The following is a 15,757-nucleotide window of genomic DNA, read 5'->3' as shown; positions in this document are numbered from 1 at the left end:
GCGGCGGAAGGAGCGTGAAGTCAACGCTTCCGCCCCGTTTTCCAATCAGAGGAGGAAGGGGGGACGCAGAGAGAGAGGCTCGGGGGCTGCCGCTGCTCCGGGTGGGTCTGGGGAGCAGCTCCTGAACTTGCTCGCCTTCTCGGTTGGGGAGAGGGCGGGGTGCCAGGGCTGGTGGCGGAGGAGGGAGAAGGACGAGCTCTTCCTACTTCTCCTCTCGGCTTCTCCTCTTTCCTCCTCCTCCTCCTCCAGCGCCACCAGCCGTGACGCATCCTCCCCTCCCCTTTTCTAACCTCCGGGCTGCTTTCAAACTCCCCCCCTCCCTCCTTCTTTCCTCCTCCTCCTCTTCCTCCCTCTTTCCCTCCCTCTCCTTTTCGCCTGCCTGGGGCTGAATTAGTTTCCCTCAGTGCTGCCTCTGCTTGTTGGCGGGGTAGTCGGACTTGAGCCGCCTGCTTTCCCCCCCTTCCTTTTTTGTAAAAATCGGGTTTGCAGACGCTGCTGCTGCGGGCGTCCGGAGGAATTTCTGCCGCGGTGCTTTTCCGTCCTGCCCCGGGGGTTTGGCAGCGAGGAAGGGACGCGGCGGGGAGCGGGGGGACCTGCTCGTGGGGACGAGGGGTGGGGGGGTTGAAGCAAGGAAGCCAGGAGGCCAGGCTTGAGGAGGAGCTGCTGCTGCTGCAGCAGCGGGAGATGTGGGCTCCTGGTGCCGATGCGGCACAAGGACACGGCTAGGGAGCCTCGCTTGCAGCCGAGACGCCGCCAGCCGCCCGGTTCCCGGTGAAAAAGACAAGAAAGAGCTTCGATTGCCGCCGCCGCCAAAGCAGAAATCAGTCCCAACTCTCGGCCGAACAGGATCCCTCCGTTTCCGTGCGAAGAAGAGGCGGGGAAGGCTGCTGTTGCTGCTGCTGCTGCTTTCGGAGGGGACCCACCTCAAGGATTGAAGCCATTCTGGCGGAAGGGTGTGCAGTGGGGGCATCGGTGGGGTTTAACAATGGTGAGGTTTCTGGTGAGCTCCTGCTGCGCCCTGGCTGCGTCGGTGCTGCTCCATCCCCGGATCGGATCACGGTGAGGAAAAAATGAGCGAAGAGACGGCGAATTCTAACAACGAGTAAGTTTCTCGGCTTTTCTTCGGGGGGGAGGGTCTCTTCGGCTTGGCGTTTCTCTCCCCCCACCCGCCCCTACCCCGCCACCTCCGTTCATTGACCTCCTCTCTTCGGGCTCCTTACATAGCTGGATATGTTTTAAACATGCTGATGTGTGTGTGTGTCTCTCTGCATATGTAAACACCCCCCCACCCCCGAATCTGACTGTTTTGGTAATTTGGAAAAGTCATGGCAGACCCAGGATATGGTGAAAAAATTGCCTAGCTTATGTGTGTTGGGGAAATGGACCCTCCCGTCTCCCTCCCTCCCTCCCGCCCACCCCCCTCGACCTTCTACTTCCAGTGGCCTACGTGCAACGTTTTGTGGGAGAAAAAGAAGTCTATTTTCGTTTGCATGTTTCCTATAGAAAGTAGCGAGTGGGAGCTTCATCCCGAGGGAAACCGTTCCTGAATTTTAATTGGATGAGTCAGTGTAAATACAGTGTTAAACCTTTCCCCAAAGCTTTATATTTACATTTTAACAAGCTGTTAGGACTCTTCGCCCTTCCCCCCCTTCTTTAAATGGGGGATAGAATGAAGATATTTATATATATAACGTGCAAGATATTAATATATTTAACATGCTTAGCTTGGATGAAATCTATAGGGGGCTTATGTTTTCTTTTTTACATCCCTACATCTGTAGGGATGTAGCCTTCAAAATTGCTATGAAATATATAATTTCTGAAACGGGGTAGTCATGTCAACAATCCTGAACTTTCCCATTTCTTCTAAAGAATGAAAAATGTTGACGCTGCCTGTGACTCCTGCATCCTGCCCTGTCAATGGTTGTTCTTTTCTGCAAGAATGAGTTGCGAATTAGTCATTTTCTCAAACATACTTTGCAATAGTTGTGGCTCAATTATAGTGCAAAAGCATCCTTCTGGCAGAATTATCACACGGTAATTATTTTCCAGTGCCTGTAGCAAGTAATTTGAATTGTAGGAGGAAATACTGGTTTTTTGGTGGAGAAGGGAACACTTGTCAGTTGCATACATTCCTCCATATAAAACCTTAATTCCTTAAGATGGATCGGTAAAGGAACAGGCTTCTGCTTCTGCTTCTTCTTTTTTAATGAATGGCTTTACTCTTAAGCCGGAATCACATAATATAACAAGGACAAATCCTGAACTGCAACAGGAACAAGTACAAAACATTGTATTGAGCTACTTGGTAAGATGAAGTGCTGCAGTGCCCGTGGAACCGAGAGGGAAGCGGCCGCCATATTTTCTTTTTTGTGAATCGCTCTAATTTGCATACCACAGTCTTCATTCATAAAAAATAATAATTAGACCTGTGCCACCTTCGACATTCGACTGAACTTGGCTTGCAAGAAATGGGAAATGTTCATGAAGGTAGAAAGAGCCTAGTATGTTCGAGGTTTAGGGTTTTCTGGATTTTCGTCTCGGAAAATACTGTTCTCTGCTTGTTGACACTGTTATGTGGGAAATATCGGCTCGGGGAAGTGCTGGGAGCACGTGATCCTCTCCATTCATAAAATACCTGGCTGGCCATTCACAGTGCAGTACACTGTGTCTACATGGATCCACTTTCACATTAGACCTGTTTTTCTAAAAGAAAGGCACAGATTTGTGTCAGGGTATCTGCAGAAGCACCACCTTGCTTGCCAGAATATGAAAAGAAGTGTGCTTTTAAAAGAAGAAAAAATCGAGGCCATAATCTGAGGACTGCTGTAGTGTCACTAAGCGATCTTTGGGGTGGTGGAGGATAGAATCTTCTAGTAGCTAGCTTCCTTTTTTTAATGTGGCACATCAGAAACTGCCAGTATTTCTAAAACAATACAAGATTATGTGAAAGTGGCTTAAGACGTAAACACTGCTATAACTGAAGCAGCAGCAAAACGTTTCACCCTGTTTACTTGTGCAGTTTTGCAGCCCTTGCTGGTTGATATTCACACCGTAATCAGCCCCTGTATTTTAATTGAAGAAAAGTTAATAAGATAATTAATTAGATATTGCATTTTACAATAAAAGGGCTATTATGTAGTCAACTTTCATTAAGCATTTTAAAGCCAGTCAAATGTAAAATTATTGAAATACATTCTCAAGATTAGTCGCAAAAGCTGCCTGAATGTGATTGCTGGGGAAGAGCCCTTTGTTAATGCATATATTTCTGTGTGCCACTTGGTGTATGTATTTCTGTGTCACCCCATGATTCTATGACACTTTAGCGTAAATATTTGAACAAAGGCCAATTGATTATGCTTTTTGGACAACACATAATATTTATTTAATTAAGAGAAAATGTTTTCTTCAATAGTTAGGATGCAAAAACACCTTCAGAACATTTGATTATAACGTAAAATGTGTTTGTCAGTTTGAATTGTATTCTTCATCTCTTCGATTCGTCTTTTGTATCGCCATCATACAGGAATTTCATAACTGAAGAAAATGCTAGAACACATCTACATATTCATACCGATTTTTCCTTCCTTGTGTTCTCATCAGGCTGTCCAGTCACATTTTGAATTTCTCTTCTTGGAAGTGAAGTGATCTTCTATGCTTTGTGTGGATTAGCTTAGGGTTTTTTAAAAGTTGATTTTATGAACTTGATATAGTGGAAAATACAGTACACAGCTGCGGCAGTGGCGGCTGCTGCTACAGTCATCCATGCTTAAATATGGCAACCAATAATTCTAGTTTGGATCGGTTCACGCAGTTTTCACTTTGAAAAGTCCCTTGCATTCTAATGAATTGTGTAGCATATTGTCCATACTGAGTACAGTTAGTTAGGCCTTAACTCTGTTATGTGTGTCTGACTGTATATGCAAAAAGCAACTTGCAGTGTTCAGCATGCAACCATTTATATTACAAGACCGTTGTTAATTGTATTTTTCTCTTTTGAAAGCAGTACGTTGGTTAGATTTTGTTATTGCACCTGCACAGCTCAATTTTCTGGGAGTTTTTAACAACAAACCTCACCAGTTTGTGTATTAGCCTGGTATGCTGTCAGAAAAAGTGTTTATGGTTTCACAATACTATGCATTATATAAATCTTGTTTACCTCATCTTTCTCTAGCATGTTTTGTTTTGTTTTTAAGAAACATATCTCCCAAGTCTTTTGCAGTCCTACTTTTTCAGTTGCTTGCTGGATGGGCCAAATTACTATGGCAAGTTGTATATTAGTGACTAATCACTTCGTTAATTAGAAAGTAGTCTGATATCTGTCCACATGAAGTTGCAAGTAAATGTTGGATATTTTTGCTTCTAATGTGACTTGACACTGTGTTTTGTCATGTTCATTTGCATTTTAAAAGAAAGATACTAGGTTTCAGTTTGATAGGTCAGGGCTTTAAACTTTTTGAACATTGTTGAATTCCATTTTAGGGAAAGTAGCTATATGCATGGGATTGCAGATCTGAAGTGTGCTTGATAAGTTGACATGGGGCCTAACTGTAACGTATGTGTATATAGTTTTGTTCAGATCCCTTATTAAGCATGGCATTTCAAAGGGAGTCACGCAGGAAATGCCACCTGAGTAAAATAAATAAATGGAGGTAATGATGGTTCCCTATATGCTAAAAGTAATATTCATGCAAACATTATGATACCAAAATATTGTCTCCATAGACCACTGCTTGAGAGAATGAAACTCTATGGTTGTTTTCTTCCCCCAATCATTCTTGGAAACTGTTCAAAGGTTATTACTTGGTGCTTGGGCTTCTACCCTGGTTGCGCCTGGTTCCAGGCCTTGGCCACTCTCTTGGACAGAAAGCAATTAGTGGACAGACAGACCCTGTCTACATTTGAATGTAAGGTTGCTCCCTGATCCTGCAAGATGAAACCTGCCAGAAAGGCAAGTTCTATAATGCAAGGTCCAAAATCCTGTGTTGGATGCTTGTTAGAGAAGTGAGAGAGGGTGTATGCAAACCTGAGGCTCTGATGGTTAATCAAGCAATTCAGTGACTTGCAACCAAGTCCTTTTTGAATCCTGCTTATACAGTAGTTGATTTGGGACTAGTTTAGCTTTTGCAGGCCATATTCGCATGCCGTTGAATACCCAGTAAGCTGTCTTCTTGCTATTATGTTCCAGTTTTTCTTGTAATGAAAAAATAAAAATGCATGTTGTACATTTGCTTGGGGGGGGGGGGTTGTGATGCCACAGAAGCCCAGTGAAGCTTATATTCAAAGGGATCGTCCTTTTCTTAAGACTGATTTAGTCTTAAAAATCTACCATGCAAAAGCATTGATTCTCATTCAATATGGAGACATCCTTCAATGTCATATACAAAAATTACATTTATACACACACAGAGAGAGAGAGAGATGCACACTGACCTTTTGTTTGCATCACGTATAGAATGTGTGTGTCAGTGTTTGTGCTTGCTAACAATAATATCTGCAAGAGGTTTTCATGATAGATAAAAATTCCTTGATGAAATTATTTTAATTGTGTCCATTGGATCTCTTTTATTGATGTACAGTAGGAGTTGTATGACTGCTAAGTTATTTTTTCTGCAAGTAATGCAGGATGAGGAGCACAATGGTTTGTCAAAAGAGCTTTCCCCAGTGAATAGCAAATGCAAAATTGCAAACAGAGGAATAATTCATTAGGAGAGGATAAGTGGGGATATGGTATCTAGAGAAAAAGGACACAGAAAATTGAATTGTAGAAAGGGTTAAAAATTATCACTGGGTTGACTGAAAAAGGCAAGACAGGCCACTGGATTTCAGTGAGGCTTAAGTGCACATAGTAGTGTGCAGTATCGTGGTGATCTAGGGTAGAAGTGAACATTCTTAAATTTCAGATATAAGCAGATTGAAGCATTGCATGACTTTAAAGTAATTGTCCAGTGTTTGGAGTGTGTGCATGTTCTGTAGATGTTACCAGCTGCTGTTGCAATTCCTTGCACCAGGTTGTGGAAGTGTCTGGAGATAGAAGGAACAGTGGCCTACAAATTTGACGTGGATGCATAAGAACTCAGTTTTTTTTTAAAATAGCACTATATTCTAGGAGTGCCTATGGTTACTAAACATCAGGTACTGACCAGTAATCCAGCCTTGGTTCCCTACCACATAGGTGGTTAAATAAGTACACACATGAATCATGCAAAGCAGACCTTAGAAGGGCTTGGGGCGTGTGAAGGTGAAGAGGAATCCTTATACAATTTATTTGCCTTTCCCTCCACATCCCCATCCTTGTGACTGTTTGGTTCCCATTTCCTGAGCAGATACAATATTTTCCTCAGGTTGTTTCCCTGTAACCCAGAAAATCTTTGTGGTGTGACAAATATGAGCGTTAAGATTTCCACAATAGCATTTAAATTACCATTAAAGCTGCAGTCAGCAAACTTGCTAACAAGTAAGCTCTGTTCAACATTGTGGAACTTAAGCCCAGCTTGGGCGCTCAATTCCTCCATGTGAGAAGAGCAGGCATGTGCCATCTAGCCTTGCCCGCCCCCGCCCCCCATTGCATCCCCATGCCTGGCCCAGCTATTCTTGTGTTGGGAGAGTGAGCTTGAAAATTTGCCAGGCACCAGGTATATTTTACACTTGGGTGTCTGTCAATTGCCACCCAGTGAAGATGCCCAGGCACCAGGATGGCATAGCATGTCTGCACCATCTGGAGGTTCATGCCTGGGGATCCTTGGACCTTTCCTGTTTTTAAACACTAACGACACAACCTGTAGAATTCTGTCTGTGATATTTTATCTGCACAAATTTCAGGAACCAAAAAGTCGTATGGAAAAATACAACTAACGAGCTGTCTGGCCCCAAAATGGCAACTAGACATTCCATTTTGGCGATTGATACCATGGTTTAAGGAGCTGTTTGGCACCTAGCGTATGAGTTTCTAACACTGACTTCTGTACCTGTTGAGGTTTCCTGTACCATTTAGAACTGTGGTTATGCAGAAGGATGCTACGAGGACTTGGCAGCAAGTACAGGGCAATCTAACTTCCCCGCTATCCTCTATACAATTCTAAATAGCCCAACATAAAATTCTTTCCCTTTGAATATGTGTAGGGTTTGCACTCCAACCTGTCAATTTCATGGGATGCTTTTAGATTAGGGACAGTGACTGGTCCTACCTGTCTACCCAGGAGTGCTTAGCTTACAATTGGAGTGGGGAAAAGCCAAGTATGTTGCTTGGAGCTTTTTAGAGTAAGCACAGGACATAACGTAAGAAACAAATGTGTTTTCTTTCTTTCTTTCTTTCACATTGCCGTCAATATAATATGTTGGACAGATGTCAACTAATAAAAGGACTAAAGCTTTAAAATGTTTAGGGATTGGTTTGAATAAACAAAAGTGTTAAAAAAAAATCTGGCCCATTAGGAGGAATTAAGGAAGTCCGGTTCAGTGGATATGTTAATCAGCTGATAGGGCAACAGCTAATGGTAATATTACCTGCACGGTTCTTTCATTTGTACTTCCAATTTGTTGTTTATAGAATAAAAAAGTGTAGTTAAATATCTAAAAACCTTTTTGCTTTGGTTTAAATAAAACTGTATACTAAAGCTACCAGTGGTACAATGTTTTGGTGAATAAATTACTTGATGTTCCTTTCTTGCTTTTTTCTTTATGAGTTAATGGTCTGTAAATATAAAGGCTGTATTTTGTGAGTTGGAATTTTTTTTACTTATGTTGGACTATGTACACATTTTCAATTATTCTGCATCCAGACCCTTCCTGTGTCCTTTCTCTTTTTAAAGAAATACAGAGGTACTTCTACTTATGTGCCCCTCTCGTTACGTATCCTTCAGGATACGCACGCGGCAAACCCGGAAGTATAGTTCCGGGTTTTGCCACATGCGCAGAAGCGCTCTATTGCGCCGCACATGTGCGCAGAACAGGCACCTCCGGTTGTGGAAACCTCAGGATCCGACCGGAGCTCTGGAATGGATCCTGTCCACAACTGGAGGTACCACTGTACTGCACTTGATGCCTTTCCCCCCAAAACCAGCTTTGATCCGAATGGAAAAGGGGGGGAACTCAACCTAGCCGCATATTAAACTGATAATGTGTACATATCGATAATTATATAGATTAATTATGAAGTTAGTTTTTTATGACATTAATTAATTATGAAATTAATTTTGGTTTCAGGCTTCTATATTTAAAGGAGGGCACTGACAAAAATATTAGCAGGATTGGAGCGAGTAAGATTACAGTGTTGTCAATGTTAAGGGGCTTATGTTGTTGGCTTGTGTGCTTGCAGTCTGAACCTGTCACTGATCAATATGATAGGCAGTAGTCACAATTTATTGGCCTTCTAATACTTCTTTAGCTGTGTCAGCAAGCTTGCTGGAACCCTGTGCTAAAATTAATTTTCCATTTGGAAAGCAAATCTGTCAGTCCTAGTATGCACTGCTCTGGTTTGTTTTTATTATTTTTATTAATGATGTTAGGTTGCATCATTCCTCAAATCACAATTTGTAAGAAGGCTTGGGCTCAAACTTATTTAGGTATTGCATCTAAATCTAGCCCTATCTCATTATATATAGTTAGCCAACTATAATATGGAGAGATCTACAGCATAGCTATTGCTGTAGTTGGTATGCTATGGCCCTTTGCGGGTTCCCCATACCTTTCCGAGTACCACCACCCAATTTATTTGCAGGGTCAGTAGAAATTGATGTTTGTGCTATGGCTGCTGGTGAAAACTGAGTGTGCATGTGTTGCAAATTAGTTTATGCTATCTTTAGGCTTTTGTGGCCTTTCTTTGAAACTACAGTAGTACCTCCAGTTGTGGAGGCGATCCATTCCGGAGCTCCAGTCCGATCCCGAGGTTTCTGCAACCAGAGGAACCTCTTCTGCGCATGTGCGTGCAACGAAACCTGGGGAAAAAACACTTCCGGGTTTGCCACGTTCGCATCCTGAAGGATACGCAACCGGAGGTGTGCGTATCCAGAGGTACCACTCACTGTATTTGCAACTTGCAATTGCTGCTCTTGGCAACCTTGGTTTTGAGTGGGGGTTGCATTCTGAGCCATCACACGTGTTGGCAGAGCGTGCATAAGCACATCCATTACACCCCATTCTCATTCCGTCCCCTGCCCCCGTTCTGCCCTTTTCTGGGTGTGAAAACAGCCTGTGTGTGCACAGACGTGTGTTCTTTGAAAGCATGCAAAACAGGGGTAAACATCCTTAAGAACAGAAGATGAGCCTTGCCAGATCAGGGCAAAGGCCCCTCTAGTCCAATATCCTGTTCTCACAGAGACCAACCAGATCCCTGTGGGAAGCCCACAAGCAACAGCACTCTCCCTGCTTGTGATTTCCAGCACTGGTATTGAGAGGCACAATTCTCCTGACAGTGGAGCTAGATGCTAGAACATACCCACCATGGCTAACCAGTGACAGACTTACCTTTCATCAATTTGCCTATTCCTATCGTAAAGCTATCCAGTACAGTGATCATCACTGTATTGCATAGCATACTGCGTGAAAAGGTGCTTAACTCTTGCAGGATTGTTCCCATTATTGATGAAATGATGCATCTTTAACTTGTGGCTTTTAAGAGGGTAGGGGATGCAAAATATCAGATTAATGATTCTTTGAGTGACTTCTCAATCTGATGTTTCGAGGGCGTGGAGGCAGAACAAGCCCTACTCAGTTAAGGACCACTCCCCCCAACATCTTTCTTCTCCCTTCACTAATGTATTTACATTGTCAGGCAAAGACCCTTCTATTGTCCGAGGCCCTTTAATTCCATCTTAATCCTTTTAACATCCTTTTAATGTTGATATTAATATTGTAATCTTTAGGATTTGTTTTGTTTTGCTTTGTTTTTGGTGGCTGGGACATGCTTTATCCCCTTAGGTTATTTTAGCTTTCTTGTGACCAGGTTATACCCTTTTTCTCATTTCGGCTTCTGTATTATATGAGTTTTAGTGTATATTTTGATTGTATTTTGTAGATGTTATGTTACTGAGCACAGTTACGATAAGTACTGTAGAAACCGAGAGGAACTCCGCGTACTTCACACTTTAAAACAACCCCTGCACTGTTAGTGAGGTGAAATATATTAATAATTCGACCTCTACTGCCCTTGCATATGAACTTCATTTATAGGGGAAAGGGTGAGTCTTTAAAAGTTGAACATAACGCAAATTAGATTATTTGCTTTGTATTGGTTAAACTACTCAAACTGAAAATTTATCATTTGTTACCTTACTATCAAGGCTTTGAACATCTATTTGGAAACTAAGCACACATACCTTTTTAGTGTTCTTGCAATGTTGCTATGGTAATAGGAAAATGTCTGCATAGTTAACAAGCCAATGTCAGGTAATGGAGGCTTTGCAAAAATAAGTTCAGCTAAGCATTTGCCTGGGGCACTGAAAAACAAGTTGCCCATAAAAGCTGCTTACCAACGAAAACTATTTTAGATGGAATTGGATTTATACAGTCTGTGCAGTCCTCTGATATGCTAATTGATATTGCTGTGGTTGGAGAGTTTGCAGATGGCAAATAACTGAGGTAGGGGATTGCTGCAGAATAACTGCTTTTCCTCCTTTCTAAAAAAAACCCCAAACATGTTATGCAACAGGTAACGTGCTTTATTGTGAGATAGCAGCACACAGCACACACAGCTGTCAAAAGTTATGTTGCAGTTACATTTTGTGCATGTGTTTCTGGCACATCTCACAATGTTTTTCATCATGAGAACTATCGATTCACAAAATGTTTCATGCTTTATTTAATAAAATCTTTTCCTCTTCCTCTTTCTTTGAAAATGGGTTCTGCATTTGCACCAGTGTTAAATATGTTTAAGGCTAGCAAATCTTAACCAAGATTTGGCATGCTGCTTGATTACTCTGAAGATCAGGCAGGGAAATTACCTCTAAAGTGGGAAAGAGGTGGAAGTAAGGCACACAGCAATATTCCTGATCTTTTCAGGAGCAGTTGAGAGAGACCCATATATTAAAAATGCATTGTCTAATAGTTGCGGAACGGGATTGGATAATGGTTTGCTTTTTCACATGAGCTGGTACAGATTTTGCACTGATATTAGTGCTTGGAAATGGGGGGTGGTCAGTTCCCTGTCTTATCCGTGAGAACGGTTGTGCACAAGATGCAGTCTTCCATGCCCAAATGACACACACGCGCTTTTAATGGAATTGCCGCAGTATTGGTGAGATGAATGAGACTTTTTTTTAAAGGAGTGAGCACTTGAACATTGAAATGGTTACAAAAATGCTAAATTTAGTAATAGCAAGAGAATGTCTTTAAAGTATTTTTAAATCCTTTCCAATTTTAAGGCCTCAGCGGATTGCAGAATGTTAAAAATAGAAACTCTGAAAAGGTAACTGCCAAACCCTTGTTTCTAATCGTTGGACTGTGTTTGTCCAGAGTCTTACTAACTTTCTGCAACTCCAGCAACATATTTCTGGCAACAAGAGCCCCCTAAGCCATGGGTAGGCAAACTAAGGCCCGGGGGCCGGATCCGGCCCAACCACCTTCTAAATCCAACCTGCGGACGGTCTGGGAATCAGCATGTTTTTACATGAGTAGAATGTGTCCTTTTATTTAAAATGCATCTCTGGGTTATTTGTAGGGCATAGGAATTCGTTCATTCCCCCCTCCCCCCCCAAAAAAATATAGTCTGGCCCCCCACAAGGTCTGAGGGACAGTGGACCAGCCCCCTGCTGAAAAGGTTTGCTGACCCCTGCCCTAAGCCATAGCCAATATAAGGACTAGAAGAAACATTTAAGTTTTTTCTATGAGGTTTTGTTTTGAGTTGCCTTCATGTGTTTGCCATCCATGCAGAAATACAATCAAATGTTTGGGAACGAAAACTGTTTATCTGTGCATAATCCTGCTTTGTTTCCTCCAGGCATGAATCAATCATTGTGGCGGGGGCGGGGGGTGTTAAGTCAACTTCCTCTGCTGCTGCATCTCCCAGCATTCATTGCACATGTTGGGTGATGGTAGTTCCTGTTGAATATTTGCCTGCTTTGTGGCCGAACACTTTCTGTCTTTGTTTATGCTGCCGCTGCCATACCAGTTTCACTGGAACAGTGTGGCATGGATGATATTTTACCCTGGCTTTTCATGTGAATTATGCAGCATGCTGTGTATTTGAAGCTACAGAGCAAACCTCTGTCCAAACTCTGCTCTACTGCTGCGTACTGTATGGACTTTGCTTTGCTATTTTTGTGAATGCCACCATTTACATTAAATTGTGCCCTATTATTAATTAATGTTATGGTTGTGTTAATATTATGGTGTGGTTTGAAGCACAGAGATTTTGGTACGAGCTCTGGAAATTATCATTAACAAAAATGCTAATGATGCCACAAGGCAAGCATCACACAAAATTAATTACAAGTCCATGTTTTAGATGCATGAGTGAAGAGTTAGCGATAAACAGCTTTTGAAATTAGAAATCAAAATTTAGAATTATAATTAGCAATGCAGTGGTGTTTTACATATGACAACTGTTATGTAATGTAAATAAATACTGTACTACTACTTTTTGGATGCATTTTGACACTTTGATACATTTGTACTACTAATTAAAACCACTATTTTTGGTGCTAAATAAAACTCATTATTAAAAGATAAAGTCAAACTTTTTGTGAAATTGATATGACATTGTGGTTTTTGAATTAGGTTGTTTTACTGCACTAGAAAAAGAAACTCAAAACAACTTTTAATGCAGGAAATAGTGATATTTTTCAAAAAGGAGTCTTATACTGTTGTCATACCAATCTTTTATTTTTCATATGAAACTTTTTAAAGTGGTAAGATAAAGAGTTTTCCTTATTCCCCCCCCCCCCTTTATATATTATGATTTAAGCCACATTTCTTAGAAGGACGCGGGTGGTGCTTAGTCTAAACCACTGAGCCTCTTGGGCTTGCTGATCAGAAGGTCGTCTGTTCAAATCCATGCAACGGAGTGAGCTCCTGTTGCTGTGTCCCAGCTTCTGTCAACCTAGCAGTTAGAAAGCATATCAGTGCAAGGAGATAAATAGGTATCACTGTGGCGGGAAGGTAAATGGCGTTTCTGTGCGATCTGGTTTCCGTCACAGTGTTCCATTGCGCCAGAAGCGGCTTAGTCATGCTGGCCACATCACCCAGAAAGCTGTCTGTGGACAAACGCCGGCTCCTTGGCTTGAAAAGTGAGATGAGCACTGCACCTCAAAGTCGCCTCATTGACTGGACATAACCATCCAGGGGTCCTTTACCTTACCTTACATTTCTTAGACATTTCTTAGGCTTAGAGGTTCTTCAGGGTGATTCCTAAAATGCTTACAATAATAGAAATTAATAATGCAAATTTTTTTTTTTAGTTATCAAAATTGGTTATTGTGCTCAATTTTCTGGCCAACAATAAAACACTGATAGGAGCATAACAATATTTTCGGTTTTTAATTTAACAGTTTTAATTTAACAGTTAAATAATTCATTTTGCGACATGTCAAAACTTTACACATTTTTTTAATTAAAAAAACAGTTTGGGTAACAGCACTATATTCTAAGCTACCTCGTGCAAAAACATGCTAGTAAGACGCATATTTGTTTTTGGAACTGGAACTTGATGACTTATTGTCCATGCATAGTACAGTGTTGCATACTGCTGCTTAATACAAAAAACAAAAACAAAACTCAGGCACCTGGTTAAATGCTGCAGAGCTGACAATATTTGCAGTATCCTTTTTGCAAATATGAAAAAGTGAGCTAAGGCAGCTGTATCGTTCTCCTTTCTGGTTGTGCTTTACATAGGATGATATTTTTCATGATTATGTGCTCAACATATCTTATACCTGATGTTCTTTTGAGACAGAGAAGTTATGTTCTATCAAGCCTTTTTTTTCAAATTCCAATCCCTATGAGTCAATTGCTGGTTAAAAAGATGCAGATGTTTTAAACTCATGGAATTGTCCTTACCATTGCATTGCTAAGCAGCTGTCCCTTCAACCTAGCTATCACTGATGGCTGAAGGGTGGACAGCATGATCAGCAAGGTTTAACTTCCCTGTTCTTATAGTAGATCTGTGTTGTCTGAGCTCATTTTTTAAAAGAAATATATATATATATATTAACGGGTTGTTTGGGACAAGGAATGGAGGGCTTCCTGCCAAACCACTCAATATGGAACTTTTAGATTCAAAAGGGCTTTGCAAATGCCTTGGTTAGGGAGACACACCGTACATAATGTATTGTTTACCGGTGCACAGCAGGGGAAAAAAAAAAGAATCTTAAATCAAATTTTGACTGCAGCCAAAAGCTTCCTTCTGGTCCTCTTCCAAGTTCTCCAGAATGCAGAGGAATATAAACTCAATATAATTGTACATTCTGAGTATGTGTGCTGTAATAACATTTGCAAAAGGCAAATGATTCTGGAAGAGCGTTGCACAGTTGGCCTCTGACCTCAGATGTGTGCCATGTGAAGGCATTTTTGTGTGGGGTTTTTTAGGGGGGGATTTAGGAAGCATGTTAAATGTGCACACAAACCCTCACAGTATATGCACGCAAGCACAATGCACATATGTATTCCTGCCAATATGTGTAGTTAACATAAGGAGTCTGCCAGTACGGCTCCTCTTATTGGCTAGGTGTCATGGGAAAACACTAAGGCAAATAGAGTAGAAAACAAGTTCCTAATACACAAAGAACGTCATGATTCTACATGGTATTTATTCAGTGGAAAATAGTGCAGGAAGAGTCCATCTTCCTGGAGAAACTTTAGATAAACGTTGTGGAGGACCTACAGACTAATATTAGTTACAAAAAGGAAGGTAATGTATTGTACTTGTAATAATTCAGTTTGTTTTTACAATCCAGGAAATGATGACTACAGTGGTACCTTGGGTTACATATGCTTCAGGTTACAGACTCCGCTAACCCAGAAATAGTACCTTGGGTTAAGAACTTTGCTTCAGGATGAGAACAGAAATCGTGCTCTGGCGGCGCAGCAGGAGGAGGAGGCCCCATTAGCTAAAGTGGTGCTTCAGATTAAGAACAGTTTCAGGTTAAGAACGGACCTCCGGCACAAATTAAGTACTTAACCCGAGGTACCACTGTAAAGCTACAGAGCAGCTTGGAGCCATCCTTGATGTTAACGAAGGATGGGAGGGATTTCCCAGTGCTGTGTCTGCTGCAGATATTTCCATAATAGGTTCAGTTGTGTTCAGTTTGTAAACTGTAAGCACAGAGACCCCTTTTTGGCACACAGTTTTTCGAAATGCAGGCCTTCATATGCTAAGTTCTATGTGCATGGTAACAGTGCCTAAAGAGAACACTTGCTTCGCATGCCACCACCGTAAAGGAATGTGCTTCACCTGAGAGAAGCGTGGCAATAACCATCCACCAACTTGCTTCTGTTGCAAATTGCTAAGCTCTTTGTTACAATGTACATAACGTTGGCTGAAGTCTCTGAATTGATTAGCAGAAAACTTCCTGGACTCTAATCAAGATAGGCAATCTGCAGTGATCAATTAATTTGTAGCAAAAGAGACCTCCAGTTGTGTTAGTGCTTGGGCAAATGTCATGTGCCCCTTTTAGTTCCAGACCTGTTAACTATTATAAATATGATTCCTTGCAAACCATAGTGGATTCAGAATGTTCAGATGTGTCTTGACAACTGTCATGATGCTAGAGTCCTGAGAATAACCTGTGGTCATTGGGTAACCATGACTAAGGAGAACATGGAA

At 41.6% G+C, this 15,757-nt stretch overlaps 1 protein-coding gene across 1 annotated transcript in view; it reads left to right on the top strand.

Moving 5' to 3' along the window:
* Positions 1-62: 62 nt before the first annotated feature.
* Positions 63-15,757, top strand: part of SPRED1 (sprouty related EVH1 domain containing 1) — an 85,222-nt gene continuing 69,527 nt past the window's right edge. The window contains exon 1 of the mRNA XM_083453162.1: positions 63-1,102. Coding sequence (XP_083309288.1) covers positions 1,071-1,102 — 32 coding nt within the window. The 5' untranslated portion in view covers positions 63-1,070. The remainder of the gene's footprint in view (positions 1,103-15,757) is intronic.

The sequence above is a fragment of the Podarcis tiliguerta genome, assembly GCF_965153285.1.
Source record: "Podarcis tiliguerta genome assembly, chromosome: 1".
Classification (NCBI taxonomy): domain Eukaryota; kingdom Metazoa; phylum Chordata; class Lepidosauria; order Squamata; family Lacertidae; genus Podarcis; species Podarcis tiliguerta.
This window is presented reverse-complemented; position numbering and strand designations above follow the sequence as displayed.